Source organism: Saccopteryx bilineata, chromosome 5 (genome assembly GCF_036850765.1).
Source record: "Saccopteryx bilineata isolate mSacBil1 chromosome 5, mSacBil1_pri_phased_curated, whole genome shotgun sequence".
NCBI classification, from domain to species: domain Eukaryota; kingdom Metazoa; phylum Chordata; class Mammalia; order Chiroptera; family Emballonuridae; genus Saccopteryx; species Saccopteryx bilineata.
Window position 1 is genome coordinate 103,239,631 of NC_089494.1, and position 24,012 is coordinate 103,263,642.

Sequence of the window (24,012 nt, forward strand, 5' to 3'; positions counted from 1 at the left end):
GTTTAATAGGTGGCTAAATCTATATTAAACACCCTTCCTCTATTTAACTATCTTGGCTGCATGTCATTCCCCAAACTAGAATACCATATTTCCACCTTCTTCCTAATTACAATCTTCCTGCTCCAGATGTTTTCATTAGGAAAGCTGGAAATATTAAGGCTAAAGAAACTTTGGAAATAGGTGATCCATAAGCAAAGCTATTTTTACTATATCTTAGGAAGATGAAAATGTCAAGAGAAGAATAAAAGTTGAAGCTGAAAATAGATAGATCATAAATTCTCATTTATGTGTTGATCCCTGAATACCCTAGAACTGTAGACACTAGTAAAAGGGGAGAAGGAGAAGGTAGACTCGAAAGATCACCAAGGTCTGAAAAATAAGCTGAAGCTTTTCATCTAAATTTTGTTTTTTCCAAATTGAGAGGAGTAAGCATAGTCGTGTTTTATCCTGGAATAGAACATGTGTAAATTGTCACTCTCCCAAAGTGACATTTAAATTGAACTATCACTTCTAAAATAACTGTAGCCCTGTAAATGTGGCAGTAACTTCAATTGTTGAAGCAAATGCTAAGGAGTCTGTAAAGATTACTCCTCTGATTCATAAGGTGCATGATCCAAGGTTAGGGTTACAGATGCCCTTGGAACAATGAAAGGCCTGTCAGAAAAAGGCACCCAGTATGAAAAGCTTTACAGGATAAAAAAAAAGATGCATTTCCATAGCAAAAAAAAAAGCTCACACTTACCTCCCTAAGTTCCATAGGAGAGAATTTATGAAGAAAACCTTCTCCCCTTGACCATTTCTGCAGAGGGAACGGCTGTGTTCTCCAGTGTGACTGGAACTGGTCACACCTTCCTCTCAAGTAGAAGTATTATTGTCTTCTCTTGACTTTTTAATCAATTGACTTAAATAAATCTGGGCTAGTTTTTCAGTCTCTTTATGCTATCACTGTCTCAAACTCTTACCCAGATGGACTAGTGCTGAGGTGGCACCTGCTCGGTAGAAAGCCTACCATGGAGAAACTTGTTTGTCCTCCTTCTTTTCATAAAATTTAAATTGGTGAATTTGACAAAAACTTGACATTCACCTCAACATTTAAAAGTGATATGTCAATAGAAATTACTATGTTCACAAATTCACACACACGAAAACAACACTGTTGTGAAAAACAAAACAATACTACTACTCACTCATTATTAATTGACTCACTCCAGTCTCTCAGAATGTAGTATTCAGATTCATCTGAGCTACAGATCTTAAGTATATTGTCTCATTTCACTTTCATAATGATCCTTTGAGGCTGATGATATTTTTATTATTACTACTATTTTAACTATTATAAATTATTGCACATAGCAGAATTTAGAAATGACTTACAAATAGTCAACAAAACAAATATTAAGTTTGTGAATGTTGAATGCCCACTGTATCCAGAAGAATATGAGGAGACAGGGTTGGAGTTGATTTCCCTTTCAGTCAGTAGCACCATCTGTCTCTGGAACTGGCTGCCTACCTTCCTTGGCCCTCTGTGCGGTGGACCCTGGAGTGCTCTGGGCACAGTACACCTCCCGGGTCTGGATCCCACCTCCACACACGGCTTCTGTCACGTGCCAGTGGAGGTCCTGCTGCTCCAGGAGGAGAGAGACTTGGCATTCTTTCCATTCAGAAGTCCTCCAGGAATACCTGTTTGGTTTGGTTTGTTTAAAAGAAGAAGAAGAAATAAGGAAAATATAAAATTCTAGAGAAAATTTAAGTCATGACACCAAGTATGTATAATAATCTCCCTTTCTAAAGCCAAATCTTTGCCTATGAATAAAGAAGTCTACTGGCTTTGAATACTAAATCCCTTTCATGTCCTAGAGAAAAATCACAGCAGCCTAACAGGATGAGAGGATTTAAGGAAGGAAATATGGATAAACAGCAGATTTTTCTCTGCCTTGAAGCTGAAAAAGAGTAAGAATTAGAAGGAAGAGTTGGAAACCAAATGAACATAATTCATAGCAGCTGAACTTGTAATGGGGTTTCATCTCACAAGATTCTAGACAGCTTTGTGTGAAATTTGTTCTTTCTCTTTTGATTAGTAGTATACTGTTGAATGTGTGAAGTTGGGACTATATTAATTTAAATGGATTGAAATGGCCTACAACTTTTTTAAGTTTCTTGATAAAGAAAAGTATTTCTTCCTGTTTGATCCCACTGGAAAAAAGGTATATATATGAAAAGAAGTTAATAAAGTACCCCTATGTTTAATTGATGGGTACTTCTTTTAAAAATATGCAAACATGCTGTTATTTACACTGACTTAGCAATATGTCTCCCTGGCTTATAACTGTTTAAGATACACACTAATAGAGAAGCACACATGTGTGGCCATACATACAAATAAGGAGTGAAAACCCATTGGAGTTTGCACACAACTGGGAAAAAACATAACAACCCTACCAACATTACAGTCATACCTGAAGAGTTATTTCAGGCAGAATTTCCTTTTGTGGGTTATTACAGCATTCCTCAAGCCCACAGTATTAATATAACTCTATGGCATTCATAAATATACCAACAGAGTCATTAACTTCTGAAACAATAAATAAAACCTAAAAACATGTTCATATCTGCTGTCCCATTTAATATTTCAGAAAAATTCCCAGCTTTGTGATTGTTTAAAAAAAAAGCAAACAAAAATAAAAATAAGCACATGTCACCAAGACTTTGATTTTATAGAAACTATAGAGTAAAATTAAAATCATGGCCCTGGCCAGTTTGCTCAGTAGTAGAGTGTCAAAGTCCTGGGTTTGATTCCTGGTCAGGACACACAGAGAAGTTCCCATCTGCTTCTTCATCCCTCCCCTCTCACTTTTCTCTCTCTCTCTCTTTCTCTCTCTCTCTCTCCCCCTTATGCAGCCATAGCTCTATTGCAGTGACTTGGCCCCAAGCACTAAGGATGGCTCCATGGCCTTTGCCTTAAGTGCTAAGAAGAGTTTGGTGCTGAGCAACAGAGTAGTGACCCAGATGGGCAGAGCATCACCCCCTAGTAGGCTTGCCAAGTGGATCCTGGTCTGGGCACATGCAGGAGCCTGTCTCTGCCTCCCCTCCTCTCTGAAAGAAAGAAAGAAAGAAAGAAAGAAAGAAAGAAAGAAAGAAAGAAAGAAAGAAAGAAAGAAAGAAAGAAAGAGAAAGAGAAAAGAAAGTAGCAGACCACACGGAAGGAAGGAAGGAAGGAAGGAAGGAAGGAAGGAAGGAAGGAAGGAAGGAAAAGAAAGAGAAAAGAAAGTAGCAGATCACAAAATCAGGAGGCAAATTTCTAAGAAACTTAATAGGGATCAAATCCCTCATAATAAATATCGTCCTTCTAATAGGCTTGAATGAGAATCAATCTTCTTGTGAAAAGCCCACTGTAGAAAAAGATTAGGATAATCCTGTGGGTTTGTTGTAACATAATCATTCTCCCTCTGCCTTGCTACTTCACTTTCATATGGTTTTCCAAAGCTTAAAAAATGAGTGGGCTGGCCTAAAGTTTGGAGTACAGAGTTCAGGTATTGCTTATGCCAGTAATACAGACAATACTATTATTTCTAATTCCTGGGCATGAAAGACCAAGAGAAGTTTGGTTCTTCCCAGAGGCAGTCTTTCTCCAGAGTGAAGATCCTAAGCTCTTTCTTCTCACCCAGCAATGTTTCCTTACTGATGTTCTCCACAGGCACTCAAGCACAAGACTAAGTCCTCTTGCCTCTGAGTCTCAGGGCACAGGTGCCTTTGTATCCCGGGACAAGACACAATGAGGTTGGGGTGTGTTGGAATAGATGATTTCTAAGTCATTTCAAACCCTCTTCCTACAAAGCTTCCCTAAAAGAATAGCTCACTGACTATTAAAGAGGGGGGTTATGTATAAGAGCTGGCTCCAAGGCTCCTATGACTGCAAATAAAGTAGGCAGAAAGAGGGCATGGTGTAGGCAAGAAGCATGCATCCGTCAAACTACCCTGCACTGTGCTACTTACTTACTAGTCATGTGACTTTACCAGTTTTGGCTTCTCATCTGTAAAATGGAGATAATAATAACAAACGTTGAACCTGGCATGTAATAAATATTCAATAGATATCAATCCCTTTTCTTCCTATGCCCTTCTACATGTGCCTTTGCCCTTTGCTCCCATAGAAAATGCACACACATATTCAAACACAACTCCCATTTTATTGATGAGGATATCATTGATTTTTATCAAAAGTCCTAATATTAGAGATTCAGGAATGCAGTTGTATAACTTCCAGCAACCAAAGTTCAGCAAAGAACATAAAAGAAACAAAGTTTGGAAGTATAGCAAGTTACAGTAATTTGCTGCTTGTTTGGAAAGAATGACCCATGCTGTAGGAATTGCTTTTTCAATTAATTTACCATGACCCTATAAGAATTAGCAATGAAGAATTTTGGAAGTCATTACAGAGAAAAATGGAAAGAAAAGTTAAATGACTTTGGTTTTATGTAAGGTAACAAAAACCCTGTTGGTAGCTCATTAAGCAAAGACACAGAAATTCCATTCACTTGCAAACAAAAAATTCTCCAAAGAAATGTAAGGCATTTATCAGCATCGCTACTGTTTACCACCTCAGAGAAAATACCAACCCAGCAAGTGGCAAAGGAAGAAGCACACCAGTAAAACACTTCTATATTCCTTTTAAAAAATGAGGGTCTTTTCATTGTCTTTTCTCATCCTTTTATCTTTATTTTTTCTAAAGTGCTAGCTAGCTGTTTTTAGTCACAAATCACCCAGCAGCCATGAAAACTGATCATCCTGAACTCTACCAACCTGGGAAAGTGTCTCTGGGATCTGACAGAATAAGAAATCAAAGGAGTTCACTCAGCTCAACATTACTCACTTTCTCCTTTAGAAGTTGTTACAGAGATGGTCCTATTGCTTCTAACAACTTGGTTTCTGACAGCTGGCGACACTCTCTTTAATGGCTAAGTCCATGTCAAAGACTGGGTCTTTAACACTCTCTCTCTCCCAACCTTTCAGCACAACCTCATTTTGTCTATCTGCTTAGGAGGGAAATATGAGGACTCTGAAAGGCCAGAGTCCTACTTCCTCTGAGTGTGGTGCAATACTTTGAAATCAATGGTAGAAATAAATGCCTCAAGTAGAATAGACAGACATGAATGGAAGAACTTAGATAATCCTTGCAGTCCCTTATTAATATGACTGTGTAGAATTCATCTGCTTTGTCAAAGGATCCAGCCAAACAATAGAGACAGGCATTAATTTATTGGGGATACTAGGGTATCATAACATATTTCCTAAATAATAATAATGCCTGATATTTTTTACATGTTTACCTTGTGTCAGATAGTACACTAACACATTTAGGTGCATTACTTTAATTAATTCCCCCCAACAACCTATAAGAAAAATATTACTTCCTCTTTTACAAATGGAAGAATTGGAAGAAAGGAGAAGCAAATCTTTCACTATCACATTATCAAATAAGTGGAAGAGCAAGACTCAAAGTCATGCTTATCTGATTCTAAAGCACATCTACTTAAATGAAATGACAATGTGGTAGATTAAAAGAGTGAATGGCAAACCAATGAAACTTGATCAGAGGATAGAGAAAGCAAATTCAGCTCTCAGCTTAGTCATTTTGAGCACAAGCAAACATTGTTCTTGGTCTGAGGAAGTGTCTGCTAAACTGGAGCAAAAAAGAAAAAAATATTTGTTGGTAAAAAAGATATTGTCAGTGACAAATGACCAATAATATTTTGTGCTGCCAAGATTGTTCTTCCATTTCAAACGCAAATAGAATTTGAGAGTATTTTATAACCAAGTATTTTATAATTAGAGCAATGTGGTCACATAAGGTCAAATTTTAGTACATTCAGGAAAAAATTGCAAGTCAATAAAAAATAAGCCAAATAAAAGCACCTATAATTATAAACCTGAAATTTCTACTAAAACCTACAGCAGACAACTGTTGAATAAAAATGCCTTTTCAAGGCCCTGCGGTCAGACTCCTTACATTTCTCCCTGGTTATTCTGATCTCAGGTACACCTGCCATCATCCATTCACATGATCAGAGCTCCAGTGTACTCACTGTTAGTGAGAGAGCATATAGTCAACCACTCTGGACAAACCTCTGAAAAAGGGAATATTGATGACTCAAATACTGAATATACAGGGAGAACAATCCATACAAGGACATTTTCATTAACATAAATATATGTAAGACAGTCTAAAGGCAGGAAAAAGATAAAAGTCAGGGCTCCCTAGAAAAGTATTTGGGTCTGCCCAAATAAATAGTAAGTGGATCATGTAGCTCAACCATGCATTCATTCACCCTTTTTCCTTCCAGCAATTCTTGAGCTCTAACTATGTGCCAGACACAATTTCAGACAACAGAAGTACATAGCAGTGATCAAGACAAAGTCCTTGAACTTGGGAAGGTTACCTTCTATAGGGACAGTTGGAGAGAAATGCATCAATACGTAATATGGTATCAGATAATGCAGAGAAGAGAGATGAAGAGAGCTATTTCAGTCCAAGATCAGGAAGTCCTCAGAATCCAGAATAAAATAATAGAGTGAGTATAAAAATAAGTGGTCAAGGAGTATTCTGGGCAGAGAGAAAAGCATGTTCAAAGATCTGAGGAAGGGAGAGAGCTTGGCATTTTCTATGAAAGTACAGAAACAGCGTGGTTGGGACAGACAAATCAAGATGGAAGTGGGAGGTCACAGAAAATGAGGGGTAGTTGAGAGCCAGGCTACAGAGAGTCTTTTAGGCAGTGTAAATACTGTTATTCCAAATAGTTCCATCAAGAAATATAATAGGCGTGGCAAGATGGCGATGGAGTAGGTGGACATACCAAATTCTACCTCCCAGAACCAATTTAATTATAAGAACCATCATCTGGAAAAAACAACTTTGGACTAAACTAAGAGGACTCTTTAACCAAGGAACATCGAAGAAACCACAATGAGACTGGTAGGAAAAGCGGAGATATGAAGAGGACTGCCCAGTTCCCAGGAGCAAACGGCAGCCCAGAGAGAATTGCGTGGCAGGAAGTGAATTTAGTGGAGAGAGGAGGGCCCTGGGCCCCAGGAACAAAGCACCAGCCTGCAGCCCAGTGCCTAGAAAAAGCCTATGGGCAGTATTTAGCTGTGAAATAAGTCAGGATACTGTTTGTGAGAAAGAGACAGATTTCTCAGACCCAGGATTCTTCTTAAAGGGACTGCGCAGAAAACCTCTTTTACAACCACTCACCCAGGGATCTGGGGGACAGGGAGAGAGGAGAGGACCGGAGTAGCAGGAAGAGAGTGTAATCTAGGAGACACAGGTAGAAACCCTTTGAGGGACAGCCACCCTAGCACCTGGGCTGAGTCACTCCCCAAATCTGAAGTGAATATTTCCCCTGGAACCAGCAATACCAGCAAAAGGAAGAAGGACACTAGCCAAACAAGCTCTTCTGAGGCATTCAGAGCAGAGTCGCTTAGATGGAGGGAGCATTAAGGAATATAGTATTGAGTGCTACGATCTGAAGTATAGTGCCCCCAACCACACTGCTGAGGGCTCGCGGGAGGGCAGGCAACAGCAGGAAGTGGAAACATGTCCCATCATTGGGAGCAGGAGCCTGCCATAACAGAGGCCTGGCGTGAGCTCAGTCTCACTCAGCGAGGGCAAAAGAAGCACCGAGAGTGGTTTGGCCAGCTGTGGACCCGCCTGCAATCCCACCGGCAGTGGAAAGGCAAAAGCCTGAGAAATGCAGAGACCCATAGCTGAGCGCAGGGACGCAGCCTGACCTGGCCCATAGAGCCAGGGCTTGCGCCCCTACAGGCAAGTGCAGCTCTGCCTGCAGGGGCAGGGCAAAAATCTGGGAACAGATGAAGAGCAGTGGCTGAGCAAAGTTGCTCAACCCTGTCAGCAGTGCAAGGGCTTGTTGCCTGGGGCTTGGCATGCAGCCCCATTGCGGGTGTGGGGTGAAGGCCAAGGTTTGTAGACCTGGGCATGTGAACACAGCCCCTCCCGTGGAGGAGAGGTGGAAACCACAGCAACAGCCGCAGCCGGTGGGCAATGGCAATGCCCATACACTAATGCCAAGGCAGCAGCAGAGGAGGTAACAGGCCTGCAGACAGACTACAGCTAGAAAACACAGAGGCCACACCCATTGGACTCCAGTGGCCACACCCTTCTTATATACAGACAAAATGAAAAGGCAGAGAAATAAAACACAATTAAATCATGAGAAATCCCCAGAAAAGGACTTAAATGAATCAGATATAACCAAATGACCGAATGCAGAGTTTAAAATAATGATTGTTAGGATGCTCACAGATCTTAGAACAACAATACATGGTCATAATAAACAACTAAATAAAGAGATAGCAAGTATAAAAAAGGACATTGAAATAATAAAAAAGAATCAGTCAGAAATGACAAATACAATATCAGAAATGAAGACTACAATGGAAGAAATTAAAAGCAGGATGGATGAAGCTGAGGATTGAATCAGCAAGTGAGAGGACAAGATAAACAAAGGCATGGAAGCAGAGCAACAACGACAACAATGGAGACTCAAAAAGTCTGAGGAAACTCTAAGAGAGCTCTGTGACAACATGAAGAGAAATAACATCCTCATCATAAGGGTTCCTGAAGAAGAAGAGAAAGAAAAAGGAAGAGAGAATTTGTTCAATCAAATCAGAGCTGAAAACTTCTCTAGCCTGACCAGGCGGTGGCACAGTGGATAGAGCATCAGACTCAGATGCGGAGGACACAGGTTTGATACCCCGAGGTCACCAGCTTGAATGCAGGCTCATCTGGTTTGAGCAAAGCTGACCAGCTTGAACCAAAGGTCACTGGCTCAAGCAATGGGTTACTCGAAACATATAATATTTTAAAAATAAATCTGGAAGAATCAGAAAACCTAACCAAACTGATTAGAATAAATGTTATAAAAATAGTTATCAAAAAACTCCCAACAAAGAAAAGCTGGGACCTGATGGCTGCACAAGTCAATTCTACCAAATACCCAAAGAAGAACTATCTCCTATCGTTCTCAAGCTATTTCAAAAAATTCAAGAGGAAGGAAGACTTCCAAGCTCCTTTGATGAGGCGAGTATAATTCTGATTTCAAAATCAGGCAAAGACAACACAATAAAAGAAAATTATAGGCCAATATCCCTGATGACTCTAGATGCTAAAATCCTCAAAAAAAATTAGCCAATCGGATCCAGCAATATATGAAAAAAATCATACACCATGATCAAGTAAGATTTATTCTGGGGAAGCAAGGCTGGTAGAATATTCACAAATCAATCAATATGATTCATCACGTAAATGAAAGGAAGGAGAAAATCACATGATAATTTCAATAGATGCAGAAAAACATTTGATAAAATCTAGCACCCATTCATGATCAAAACTCTCAGCAAAGTGGGAATACAGGGGATATACGTTAACATGATAAAAGCCATCTATGACAAACCCACAGACAACATCATACTCAATGGGCAAAAATTAAAAGCAATCCCCTTAAGATCAGAAACAAGGCATGGGTGCCCCCTTTCACCACTCTTATTCAACATAGTCCTGGAAGTCCTAGCCATAGCAATCAGATAAGAAGAAGAAATAAAAGGCATCCAAATTGGAAAAGAAGAAGTAAAACTATTATTATTTGCAGATGGTATGATATTGTATATAGAAAACCCTAAAGTCTCAGTCAAAACACTACTGGACCTGATCAATGAATTCAGTAAGTTGGCAGGATATAAAATTAATACTCAGAAATCAGAGGCATATTTATATACCAACAATGAACTGTCAGAAAGAGAAATTAAGGAAACAATCCCTTTCACAATTATAACAACAAAAAATATAAAGTACCTAGGAGTAAATTTAACCAAAAATATTAAGGACTTGAACTCAGTAAATTATAAAACATTGATAAAAGAAATCAAGGAAGACACAAACAAGTGGAAGCATATACCGTGCTCATGGTTAGGAAGAATAAACATCAGTAAAATGTCGATATCACCCAATGCAATTTATAAATTCAATGCAATACCAATTAAAATACCAATGACATACTTCAAAGATATAGAACACATATTCCAAAAATTTATATGGAATCAAAAAAGAACACGAATAGCCTCAGCAATCTTGAAAAGAAAGAATAAAGTGAGAGGTATCACACTTTCTAATATCAAGTTATACTACAAGGCCATTGTACTCAAGACAGCTTGGTATTGGCATAAGAACAGACATACAGATCAATGGAACAGAACAAAGAACCCAGAAATAAACCCACAACTTTATGGACAATTGATATTTGACAAAGGAGGTAAGAGTATACAATGGAGTAAAGACAGCCTCTTTAACAAATAATGTTTGGAAAATTGATCAGCTACCTGCAAAAATATGAAACTAGACCACCGACTTACAGCATTCACAAAAATAAACTCAAAATGAATAAAATACTTAAATGTAAGCCGTGAAACCATAAGCATCTTAGAAAAAAACATAGGCAGTAAGCTCTCTGACATCTCTCGCCGCAATATATTTGCTGATTTATCTCCACGGGCAAGTGAAATAAAAGACAGGATAAAGAAATGGGACTATATCAAACTGAAAAACTTTTGCACAATTAAAGGCAATAAGAACAGAATAAAAAGACAAACTAACAATGGGAGAACATATTCGACAATATGTCTGATAAGGGGTTAATAACCAAAATTTATAAAGAATTTGTAAAACTCAACACCAGGAAGGTAAACAATCCAATCAAAAAATTGGCAAAAGAAATGAAAAGGCACTGCTAAGAGGACATACTGATGGTCAAAAGGCATATGAATAAATGCTCAACATCACTAATCATCAGAGAAATACAAATTAAAACCACAATGAGATACCACCTCACACCAGTCAGAATGGAACTCATCAACAAAACAACATAGAGTAAGTGCTGGTGAGAATGTGGAGAAAAGGGAACCCTCCTGCACTGCTGGTGGGAATGCAGACTGGTGCAACCATTGTGGAAACAGTATGGAGGTTCCTCAAAAAATTAGAAATGAAACTGCCTTTTGACCCAGCTAGCCCACTTTTAGTAATATATCCTAAGAACACGATAGCACTGTTTCAAAAGTAGTAATGCACCACTATGTTTATGGCAGCATTGTTCACAATGGCAAAGATCTGGAAACAGCCCAAGTGTCCCTCAGTGGATGCTTGGATTATAAATCAGTGGTACATATATACAAAGGAATACTATGCGGCCATGATAAAGAAGGAAATTTTACCTTTTGCAACAACTAGGATGGACATGGAAACTATTATGTTAAGTGAAATAAGCCAGGCAGAAAAAGAAAAATATATGACCTCACTCATTTGAGGAATCCAAAGAACAATTTGTACTGAGGAACAGAATTGAGACAGAGGCGAGATCAAAGGGACCAGAGGGAAAGAGGACAGAGGGAAAGGGGATGATAGGATGGGATAAACCTGAAGGGAAGGGGGGAGGGCGCTATGTGGAGGGAGGCTAGAGAGAGATTGAGGGGAATACGGGGGCGGGGGATGCATTTGAGGCAACACTAGAATTTTTGTAAACCTAATAAATTAAAATCAATAAATAAAAAGAAATATGAGACAAATTCTGTATTAGAAATGTCTACTCTACACCCTGAAATTCTATCACCCAAGGAAGCCAGCTTTTTTTTCCTGAGGATGATGTTGTCTAAGCCAAGAACACCTGTAATTAAACTACCCTTCAAATGGAAGTGAAAGGAGGCAAAGGACTAAGGAATTAATTAATTTCTGTGCAGTAATGAGCAGCAATGGCCTAAATTAGCAAACTCAAAATTAGAAAAAGGGGCAAATTTAGCAACTATTTTTAAAAGACTTCCATCCTACTTACATGAAATAAAATATTCTAATAGCAGAGTTTCAAGATGGTGATGGAGTAGACTCATGTTCCACCTGCTTCCTCCCAGGACCAAACTGGAGTTATAGCTAAATTTAAGAACAATCATCCTGCAAAAACAATTCAGTACTAAAAGAAGAGTATTCTATAACCCAGAATTCACAGAGGAAGCTGCAACCAGACTGACAGGGGAGAGATGTGAAAAAAGCTACCCCCAATACCAAAAGCTGCAGCAGAGATTCTGGAGGGACATCACAGCTTGGAGGAGGTGTGGGTCCTAAACCCCAGGCCGGTGCCCCAGACTAGAGCACCAGAGACTAGAAGAGGAGCCCACATAGCATTTGGGTGTGAAAAGATTTGAGGTTTTTGTCTGCCAGAAAGAGACAAGGTATCTCAGAGATGCAGGTACCCTTTTAAAGAGCCAATGCAGAAAATCTCATTCACAGCCACTTATCTTAGGCTTTGGTGGAGACAGAGCTGAGTGAACTCAAGTCACAAGAGGAGAGTGTGAAATTGGCAAACTTAGAGAGAGACACAGTAAGGAAACAGCCACCAAGATCCCTGTGCTGAATACAGAAGTCGTCATATTTCTCGAGTGGAACAATACCTTCTGTGCAACATCAGCTTGGGGGAAGCAACTGCTTTACCCTCGGGAATCTCTCTTGTCCTACTTTATGGAGATTGGGCCCCGCTGAGAAGTAAGCAGTCTTGACCAGAAAGCATGGGGGTGAAAAGACTCAGGAGGTGACAGTGACTCAGTAGTCTGGTGTTGAGTCTGGAGCTTTCCCCCTCAATTTCTGGAGAATACAAATGGTACTTCCACCTCACAAGAGATTCAGTAGAAAGTGTCTGAGCTGTTGACAGATCAAATCTCTGGGTTTTAGAGGCCACACCCACAGGAATTCTAGTGCCCATTCCCTACTGAAAAAAAATTATGGACAGATGATACCTGCAGCCTTAAGGTGAGAGTGACACACACTATCTTTCCTGATGCCTGACTAGCCCCAGAGTCTCTACTCTATCAGAGTTTTTTTATGGGTTTAGCCTAATAGGCAGCCAGCAGACCGAGATAAGAGGTGGGTCTCAGTAAACCTTGGGTGCTTTACTTACCTGCCCCCAGATGCGGGGCTAGTAAAAGCCAGCTTAGGTGTGCAACTGGGTCCTTTCATGTGAATCTAAGCCCAGGACAGGCAGCCACAACGTCAGGATCACGTATAGCTCCAAAAAGGTTGCAGAGGGAAAGTCACTAGTATTGTCTGCAACAGATTCCCTCCTAAGAGGCCCAGTAACAACATTTCCAGTGGCCAGCTACAGATAACATCAGAGGAGGGTCCAACCAGCAGTACTAGCAGCATATCCAAAAGGAGAGCTCTTCAGGCACCAAACCCAGCTGAGGAAAATACTGCTTTCTGTGCTCAGCACCCATACAGCAGCTTGCACACATTGGATGAGTTGGAGCCTCACAATCAGCCATCCCAAGTCCCAAATACCCTGCCCCATTGAACTAAGTTCCACAGGGGGAAGGGAGAGAGGCTTAGAGCTCAGACATTTGGGTTCTTATGACTATTACTGTGCTCAGTGCAAAAAGAGTTAGCCACCTCCTGGGGGGAAAGCCACAATCAGCCACAATGGAAGACTCAACTATTTTCCCTGAGACTAGTGGCTCTTCAGCTGAAAGGACTTCTGTAGAGGGAACTGTTGGCCCAACCCAAATTGAATCTGCTGCTCACATCTCTAGGAGAAATAGAATTAGAGTATCTAGCAGTGGCTGAGAGATTGGGTTTTTGAGTAGGGGCCACATGTCCTATACCGAGCACCTGACTAAGAGACTCCACAAGTAGGGGGGCCCACTACTATCCTCCCAACCTTATTATCCTCACCCACCAAGTTTGCAACTTTTGGAGGGGTTTTGGGATGAGGTCAGTCTGAGCACACTTTACAGTATTTTTACAAAAAAACTCTGTGTGAAGACCATGCAGCTGCAAGAGGAGGTGGAGCAGCTGAAAAGTGGAGACAAATTTAAGGAGCTTAGGCTTTATTACGGAGCTTCTTTCACATCTAACCTAGAAAGTCTATCCTCATACACAGGCCACCCCCCCCCGACCACAGGCACAGAAAATGCACATACAAATGGAAAACAGTGTTAGCTCCAGAAAAGTAGCCCACAACAGGTTACAAACAACATCTGACATCATCCCATACCCAAAGCCCACCCAAAAGGACCAAGAAACAACACAACCAGTAGTATGTTGCAGACCGTACCAATGCCAGACTCAACTAGACAAACAAATGGCATGCCCAAAGATGGAGCTCAGCAGGCACCAGACAACTACTGAGAATAACTATGCCATAGAGGATGACACTGAGCAGCATCAAAAAGAAATGATCGCCTGACCTGTGGTGGCGCAGTGGATAAAGCGTCGACCTGGAAATGCTGAGGTCGCCGGTTCAAAACCCTGGGCTTGCCTGGTCAAGGCACATATGGGAGTTGATGCCTCCAGCTCCTCCCCCTTCTCTCTCTCTCTCTCTCTCTGTCTCTCCTCTCTCTCCCTCTCTGCCTCTCTCTCTCTCCTCTCTAAAAATGAATAAATAAAAAAATAATAAAAAGAAATGATCAAGGTTAACCCTTAGAGCCAGGCAAATTGAAGGGTTAACTCCACTTACAAAAAGGCCAATAGCATTCAAGATTCACATATAAAAGGGGGTTAAATATAACCCTTAAAAAACATTCTTATAGCAAGGTGCTCAGGTGGCCTAGAGGTTAGTACCACTCAGCTCAAATTCCTCATAAAAACATCAAAACAAATCTAGGAGTTAGAGCAGAGCTACTTAATACAGACAAAATGTAAAAGCAAAGAAATATGCTCCAAATAAATCAACACAAGAGCCCCACAAAAAGAATGAAATGAAATGAAAACAACCAAACTTCCAGGTGCAGAGTTTTAAATAATGGTTAATAAGATGTTCAAGGATCTTAGAGTAAGAATGTGTGATCTCAGTGAGAACTTAAATACACAGTAAGCATTAAAAAAGGATATTGTAACCATAAAAAATGGTAAAATATGGCAAATACAATATCTGAAATGAAGACTGCACAAGAAGTAATTATAGAGGAGTTAGACAAGTGGAGAATCAAATCAGTGATTTAGCGGACAAGATAAATGTAAGCACAAAAGCAGAAGAACAGAAAGGAAAGCTGCTCAAGAAGACTGAGGAAAATCCAAGAGACATTTGCACCAACATCAAGTGAAACAACATCTGCATCACAGGGGTTCCTAAAGGAGAAGAGAATGAACAAGAAATAGAGAATTTGATTAAAGAAATTGTAGCTGAAAGCTTTCCTAAACTGATGAAGGAAAAAGTCAGATAAGTTCAAGAAGCACAGAGAGTCCTATTAAAGATTAACCCAAGGAGATCCACAAGACACATTATAGTTAAAATAACAAAGTTAAGAGATAAAGAAAGAATACTAAAAGCTGCAAGAGAAAAGCAATTAATTACCTACAAAGAAGCACCCCCATAGGCTGACATCTAATTTCTCAACAGAAACACTTCAGGCTAGAAAGGATTGGCAAGATGTATTCAAAGCATTTTAAAAGAATAACCTATGATCAAGACTACTCTATCCAGCAAAGCTATCATGTGAAATTGAAAGTTAAATAAAGAACTTCCCAGAAAAATAAAAGTACTCAAGGAGATTATTACCACTAAATTAGCACTGCAAGAAATGTTGAAGAGAAGATGCCAAGATGGCGAAGCAGTAAGCAGACATTCCAATTGCCACCTCCCAGGACCAAATGGGATTACAACTTAATTTAAGAACAATCATCTTGAAAAACCAACTTTGGGCTAAACAAAGAAGAGTCTATAATCAAGGATCACAGAAGAAGCCACACTGAGACTGGTAGGCAGGGCAGAGAATAGGAAAGGGCTGCCCCATTCTCAGGAGCAAGCAGAGGCTGATGGTCCGGAGGGATGCTCACTGAGGGTAAGGTTACCCTGAGAGGAGTGAGTGCACAGCTCCAAGCCCAGATCCCCAGCCTACAGCCCCAGAGCATAGAAGAGGCACCTACACAGCATTTGGAGATGGAAAGAGTCAGGTTTCTGTCTGTGAGAAAGAGACAGAGCTCTCTTGGAGAGTCAGGTTCTGTCTTAAAGGGCCCACACAGAAAATCTCACTCATAGCCACTTATCTGGGGCCAGGTGGAGGGAGAGCTGAGAAGACTAGAGTTGCATAAGAAGAGTGTAAAGTTAAAGGCCCAGGGAGAGACACTGTGGGGGAAGACCAATGGAACCCCTGTGCTGAATCATTCTCCAATACTGTAGTCACCAACTTTCTTGGGTGGAGCAATCCAACTGAGTGGCATCAGCCTAGGGAAAAGCAGCTGCTCCACCCTCAGGAGTCTCTCCTACCCCAGTCATGGCAGAACATTTCTGAAAAGCCAGGAAGAGGGCACGCATCAGTGACTCAGTTTTCTGGTGTTGAGGCCAAAGGTTTCCCCCATCCATTCCCAACTCTAAGACTTGTGCTACCACCTCATGGGAGACTCAGTGGAAACTGTATGGATAGTGGACAGACCACATCTTTCAGTCTCAGAGGCCACACACACTGGACTCCTGGGGCCACACTCTACTGAGGTCTGTGAAAAAAAGTTTGGATGGACTGATACCAGGGGTTATAGGCAAAGCCACACCTGCACCCTTCTTAATCCCTGAACTGCCATAGGCTCTAGACTCAAACAGAGGTTTTTTCAGTGGCTGAGCCCAACAAGCAGCCAGCAGACAGAGGCTGTAGGAGGCAGAACTCAGGGAACCTTGGCCTTTTAATCAGATCTCCCCCCAGGCCCAGAGTGGGTAAAAAAAGCCAGCCTAGGTGTGAAGCTGGTATTTCCACATGCACTTGGGCCCAGCAGAGGCAGCCACAAACACTGGATTGCTTGTAGCTCAAAGAAGGTTGCTGAGGGCCAGTCATGGGCAGTGTCTCCCACTGGTCTGTACCAGGTTCCTTCAAGGGAGGTCCAGGGATGGCACATTCAGTGACCAGCTGCAGAAAGCATTAGTCCAAGACCTAACAACCCTTGCTAGAGTGGTATCATAAAGAAGGGCTCCTCATACCTGGCCCAGCTGAGGAGAGTTATGCTCTCTCTGACCAGTACAGGCATAGCAGCTCATGTACATTGGATAGGGTGGAGCTTCACAGTCAGCCAGCTGGATATCCTAAATTGCTTGACTAGATTCCACAGAGGGAAGGGAGAGAGGCTTGAAACATAGATGTTTAACATGTGGGTCCCTGTGAGACTGTTGTTGGATCTGGTCAAAGGTCTTAGTCACCTTTGCGGGGGGCATAGTCAGCACGAGGAGAGGAATCTCTCAGTCTTTCTCCCTGAGACTAGGATACCACTAGCTGTAAGAACTTCCACAGAGGGAACTGTAAGCCACAATCGATCAGAACCTACTGCTCACCTTGTTGGGGAGAAATAAAATTTAAGTATCCAGCAGTGGCTAAGGGATCAAAGCTCTGGAATAGGTGCCACATTCCCCATACTGAGCTCCTGACCAAGAGACCCTTGAAGCAGGGGGTCCCACTAACATTGTATTCACAACCTCAGCTGAAAAAACCACCAAGCGTGAAACCTGTAGAGGGGTTGGTTGGGTTAGGCTAGTCTGAACCCCCACTACAGTCATTCTACAGAAGACTCTGTGGGAAGACCAGGCAGTTGCAACAGGAGGAGAAGCAGCTAAAAGTGGAGACAAATCTTACAAAGCTTGGGGCATTTTCAGAGCTGCTGTCATTTCTAAGCAGGAGGAAGCTGATCCTTATACAAAGGTTAGCCACTCACACAGTACCCAGACACAGAAAAAGCAGACACAAACAGCAAAAAGTGCAGTATCCATACACAGGTAGCCTATAGCTGGTTACAAACAAGAGCGGATGCCAACCTAAGAAGATCTAGAGTCAACACAATTGATATTGGGTGGAAGACAGCATCAACCCTAGATTCAGCTGGATACACAAGCAGGACACCCAAACAAGGAATCTAGCAGGCACCAGACACTGTGGAGAATAAATATGCCCAACACATGATAAGGGTTGACCCTTAGAACTGGCCAGCCTGAAGAAATAACCACACCCATGAAAGGACCAACTGAATTCAATACTCAAATACAAGAGGGAAAATAGTACCATCAAGAAGCATTTCCTGAACAAGGAAAACAGGTGGTCTGGAGATCAGTTCCACCAAGTACATTTTCCTCATAAAGACACCACAGAAATTTCAAAGTCCAACAGCACTACCAAATACACAGACAAAATGAGCAGGCAGAAAAATGCAACCCAAATGAATCAACAAGAGAAATTCCCAGAAAAAAAAACTAACAAAATGGAAGTAACCAAACTACCAGATGTAGAGTTAAATATAATGATTTTTTAGGATGCTCAAGGATCTTAGAGCAACAATGGATGGACATAATAAGCACCTAAGTAAAGAGATAGCAAGCATCAAAAAGGACATTGAAATCATAAAAAAGAACAAGTCAGAAATGACAAATACAATAGCAGAAATGAAGAATGAACTAGAAGGAATCAACAGCAGGATGGATGAAGTGGAGGACTGAATCAGCAATTTAGAGGACATTATAAACAAAAGCACAGAAGCAGAGCAGCAAAAAGAAAAAAGGCTCAAAAAGACTGAGGAAACTAAGAGATATCTGTGACAACATGAAGAGAAACAACATTTACATTAGAGCTGTTCCTGAAGGAGAAGAGAGTGAACAAGAAATACAGAATGTGTCTGAAGAAATTAAGCTGAAAATTTTCCTAAATTGATGAAGGAAAAGGTCACACAAGTTCAAGAAGCACAGAGAGTCCCATTAAAGAGGAACCCAAGGAGGCCTACACCAAGACACATCATTATTAAAGTGCCAAAAATAGGGACAAAGGAAGAATATTAAAAGCTTTCAAAAGAAAAGCAGTTTTTAATCTACATAGGATCAGTTAACTATCTACAGAGGACCCCTATAAGGACGATATCTGACTTCTCAACTTAAACACTTGAGGCCAGAAGGGATTGGCAAGAAATATTCAAATTGATGCAAAACAAGAACTTACAACCAAGACTTCTTTATTCAGCAAGGTTATCATTTAAAATTGAAGGAGAAATAAAAAGCTTCCCAGAAAAACAAAAAACAAAACTCAAGGAATTCATTACAACCAAACCAGTACTGTAAGAAATGTTAAGGGGCCAGCTGTAAAAATATCAAAGAGAAAAAAATCTAGAAAAGAAGGATTGTAGATTTTAAGAATAAAATTGCAATACATAAGTACATATCCATAATAATCTTAAAAAATGGATTAAATACTCTTATCAAAAGATATAGGGTAGCTGCCTGAATAAGAAAACAGGACTTGGATATATATGGTCTACAAGGGACCCACTTAAGAACAAAAGATATAGATAGACTGAAAGTGAAGGGATAGAAAAATGTATTTCATGTAAATGGAAATAAAAAAAAGCTGTGGTGGCAATACTTATATCTGACAAATTAGACTTTAAAATGAAGACTATAGTAAGGGATAAAGAAGGTCACTACATAATGATAAAGAAAGCAATCCAACAGGAGGATATAAACATTGTAAATATTTATGTGCCTTATGTAGGAGCACATATATATATATAAAGCAGCTTTAAATAGACATAAAGGATGAAATTAACAGCAATACTATAATAGTAGAGGATTTTAATACCCCACTAAGATCAATGGATAAATCTCCAGACACAAAATTAACAAAGAAACAGCAGCCTTATATGACAGCTATATTAGGTCACCTGGATTTAATTGATATCTTCAGAACTTTTCACCTCAAAGCAGCAGAATATACATTCTTTTCAAGAACTCATGATACATTCTCTATGATAGTTCATATGTTAGGACACAAAACAAGTCTCAAGAAATTTAAGAAGATTAAAATCATATCAAGACTCTCCTCTGATCACAATGGCATGAAACTAGAAGTCAACTACAATAGAAAAAATAAAAAACATTCAAACACTTGGAGGCTAAATAGCATGTTATTAAATAACAAATGGGTTAAAAACAAGATCAATGAAGAAATAAATAATTTTCTTTAAACAAATGAAAACAAACATACAACAACTCAAAATTTATGGGACACAGCAAAAGCAGTCCTGAGAGGGAAGTTCTTACTATTACAGGCATACTTTAGGAAGCAAGAAAAAGCTAAATAAACAACTTAACCCTTTATCTAAAAGAACTAGAAAAACAACAGCAAGTAAAGCCCAGAGGAAGTAGAAGGAAGAAAATAATAAAGATCAGAGCAGAAATAAATGACATAGAGGCTAAAGAAACAATACAGAAGATCAATGAAACCAAGAGTTGGTTCTTTGAAAAGGTAAACAAGATAGATGAACCTTTAACCAAACTCAACAAGTAAAAAAGATAAAGGATTCAAATAAATAAAATTAAAAATGAGAGTGGAGAGTAACAACTGACACAACAGAAATACAAAGAATTGTAAGAAAATACTATGAAGAACTGTATGTCAAAAAATTAGACAACCTAGATGAAATGAACTAATTCATTAAAACATATAATCTATCAAAAATCAATCTGGAAGAATCAGAAAACCTAAACAGACTGATTAAAACAAATGAAACTGAAACAGTTATCAAAAAACTCCCAACAAACACAAGTCCTGGACCCGATGACTTTATGGGCAAATTTTATTAAATATTCAAAGAACTAACACCTATCCTTCTCAAGCTATTTCAAAAAATTCAAGAGGAGGGAAGATTTCCAAGCTCCTTTTATAAGGGAAGCATTATCCACATTCCAAAACCAGGTAAAGACAATTCAAAAGAAAGAAAACTATAAACCAATATTCCTGACAAACATAGATGATAAAATTCACAACCGAATTGGGCAATACATTAAAAAGATCTTACATCATGATTAAGTGGTATTTATTCAGGGGAGGCAAGGCTGGTACAATATTCACAAATCAATCAATGTGATTCATAATATAACAAAAGGGAGAATAAAAATCACATGATTATATTGTATCAATATATGCAGAAAAAAGCATTTGATATAATACAGCACCCATTTACAATCAAAACCTTCAGCAAAGTGGAAATACAGGGATCATACCTCAATATAACAAAGGCCAACTATAAAAAACCCACAGCCAACGTCATACTCAATGGGCAAAAATTAAAAGCAATCCCGTTGAGATTGTCCCCTTTCACCATTCTTATTCAACATAGTTCTGGAAGTCCTAGCCACAGCAATCAGACAAAAAGAAATAAAAGGCATCCAAGTTGGAAAAGAAGAAGTAAAACTATCATTATTTGCTGATGATGTGATATTGTACATAGAAAACCCTAAAGTCTGAGTCAAAAACTATTAGACCTGATAAATGAATTTGGCAAGGTGGCAGAATATAAAATTAATATTCAGAAATCAGTGGCATGTATATACAGCAACAATAAACTGTCTGAAAAAAAATAAGAAAACTATACAATTCACTACTGTAATAGTGTTTTGATACTATAAGGCCATAGTAATCAAAACAGCTTGGTACTGACATAAGAACAAGCATACAGATCAATGGAACAGAAAAGAGAACCCAGAAAAAACCCATGCCTTTATGTCAATTGATATTTGACAGAGGAGGTAAGAGCATACAGTGGAGTAGAGACAGTCTCTTTAATAAATGGTGTTGAGAAAACTCAACAGGTACATGCAAAAAAATGAAACGAGACCACTAACTTACACCATTCACACAAATAAACTGAAAATGGATTAAAAACTTAAATGTAAGTCACAAAACCATAAATATCTTGGAAGAAAACATAGGCAGTAAACTCTATGATAGGTCTCGTAACAATATGTTTGCCGATTTATCTTTATGCAAAGTGAAATAAAGAATAAAATAAACAAATGGGATTATATCAAACTAAAAAGCATTTGCACAGCAAAATATAGGATGAACAACATAAAAAGACAACCCACAAAATGGTGAACATACAGTATTCATCATTACATCTGATAAGGGGTTAATAACCAAAATTTATAAAGAAATTCTAAAAGTCAACACCATAAAGGCAAACAATCTAATTTAAAAATGGGCAAAAGAACTGAATAGACACTTCTCCAAAGAGGACATACAGATGGCCAATAAGCATATGAAAAAATATTCAACACTAATCATCAGAGAAATGACAATTAAACTACAATGAGATATCACCTCACCCCGGCCAGAAAGGCACTCATTTACAAATCAACACAGAGTAAGTGCTGGGGAGGGTGTGGAGAAAAGGGAAGCCTCTTGCACTGCTGGTGGGAATGCAGACTTTTGTAGCCACTATGGATAGCAGTATGGAGTTTCTGAAAACTATTAAAAATAGAACTGCCTTTTGACCCAGCTATCTCACTTTTAGGAATATATCCTAAGAATAGCAAAACACTGATTTAAAAGAAAATATGCAGCCTTATGTTTATTGCAGCATTCTTTACAATAGGCAAGATTTGGAAACAGTACAAGTGTCCATCAGTGGATGTGTGGATTAAAAAGCTTTTGTATATATACAGAATAGAATATTACATGGCCATGAAAAATAAGGAAATTTTATCTCTTACGACAGCATTGATGGACCTGAAGATTATTATGCTAAGTGCAATAAGTCAGGCAGAGAAAAAGAAATATCATATGATCTCACTTATATGTGGAAGCTAATGAACAAAGTGAACTGAGGAATAAAATAGAGGCAGCAGCAAGGTCACAGGGAGCAGAGGGACAGCAGTCAGAGAGAAGTGGGATGAAGGAATGGGACCAGAGAAGATGAAGGGATTAGTGAAATTATATATTCATAACATAGATACAGATAACAGGACAGAGGGAAGGGGGAAGGGAGTTAAAGGCAAGGGGCAAAGGGGGTGTAATGGGGGGCATGTGGTTGGGAGTGAGAATGTGATACTGAGTGGGACACTTGAATCCATATTAACACAATAAATTAAATAAATAAATAAAAGTTGTTTGATAAAAATGACTTTAAAAAAAAGAAAGAAAAGAGACACTATAGGCCTGACCTGTGGTGGCGCAGTGGATAAAGCGTCGACCTGGAAATGCTGAGGTCGCCGGTTCAAAACCCTGGGCTTGCCTGGTCAAGGCACATATGGGAGTTGATGCTTCCAGCTCCTCCCCCCTGTCTCTCTCTCTCCTCTCTCTCTTCTCTCTAAAAATGAATAAACTAAAAAAAATTAAATTAAAAAAAAAGATGTACCCTTTAAAAAAAAAAAAAAGAGAGAGAGACACTATAAAGACCAGTATGTCAGAAAATTAGATGACCTGGATGAAATGGATAAATTCCTAGAAATATTCCATTTTCTATAACTGAATGTGGAAAAATTAGAATACCTGCACAGAGTGATTATAACAAATGGCATTGAAACAATTATCAACACTCCCAGCAAACAAAGTCTTGGACCAGGTGGCCAATATTACCAAACATTCAAAGAAGAAATAACACCTATCCTTCTTAAACTATTCCAAAAAAATTCAAGTGGAAGGAACACTTTACAAGGATTGCATTATCCTAATCCAAAAAGAGGTAAAACATTACAAAAAAATAATAAAGAAAACTATAATCCAATATCCCTGATGAATATAGATACTAAAATTCTCAACAAAATATTAGCAAACTGGATCCAGCAATACATTAAAATGATCAGCCCTAGCCAGTTGGGTCAGTGCAAGAGTGTTGGCCCGGTGTGTGGAAGTCCCAGGTTTCATTCTTGGCCAGGGCACACAGGAGAAGCACCCACCTGCTTCTTCACCTTTCTTCACCTTCCCTCTCTCCTTTCTCTCTCTTTCTCTCTCTCTCTCTCTCTCTCTCTCTCTCTCTCTCTCTCTCTCTTTCTCTCTCTCTCTTCCCCTTCTGCAGCCATGACTCCACTGGAGCAAAGTTGGCCTGGTGCTGAGGATGGCTCCATGACCTCTGCCTTAGGTGCTAGAATGGCTCCAGTTGCAATGGATCAATGCCCCAGATGGGCAGAGCATTGCCCCCTAGTGGGCTTGTTTGGTGGATCTCGGTCG

General features: G+C 39.5%; 1 protein-coding gene across 1 annotated transcript in view; it reads right to left on the minus strand.

Moving 5' to 3' along the window:
* The window catches only part of THSD7B (thrombospondin type 1 domain containing 7B), a 1,096,947-nt gene that overhangs the window by 654,484 nt on the left and 418,451 nt on the right, over positions 1-24,012 (minus strand). The window contains exon 5 of the mRNA XM_066232872.1: positions 1,511-1,680. Within this exon, the coding sequence (XP_066088969.1) occupies positions 1,511-1,680 (170 nt within the window). The remainder of the gene's footprint in view (positions 1-1,510; positions 1,681-24,012) is intronic.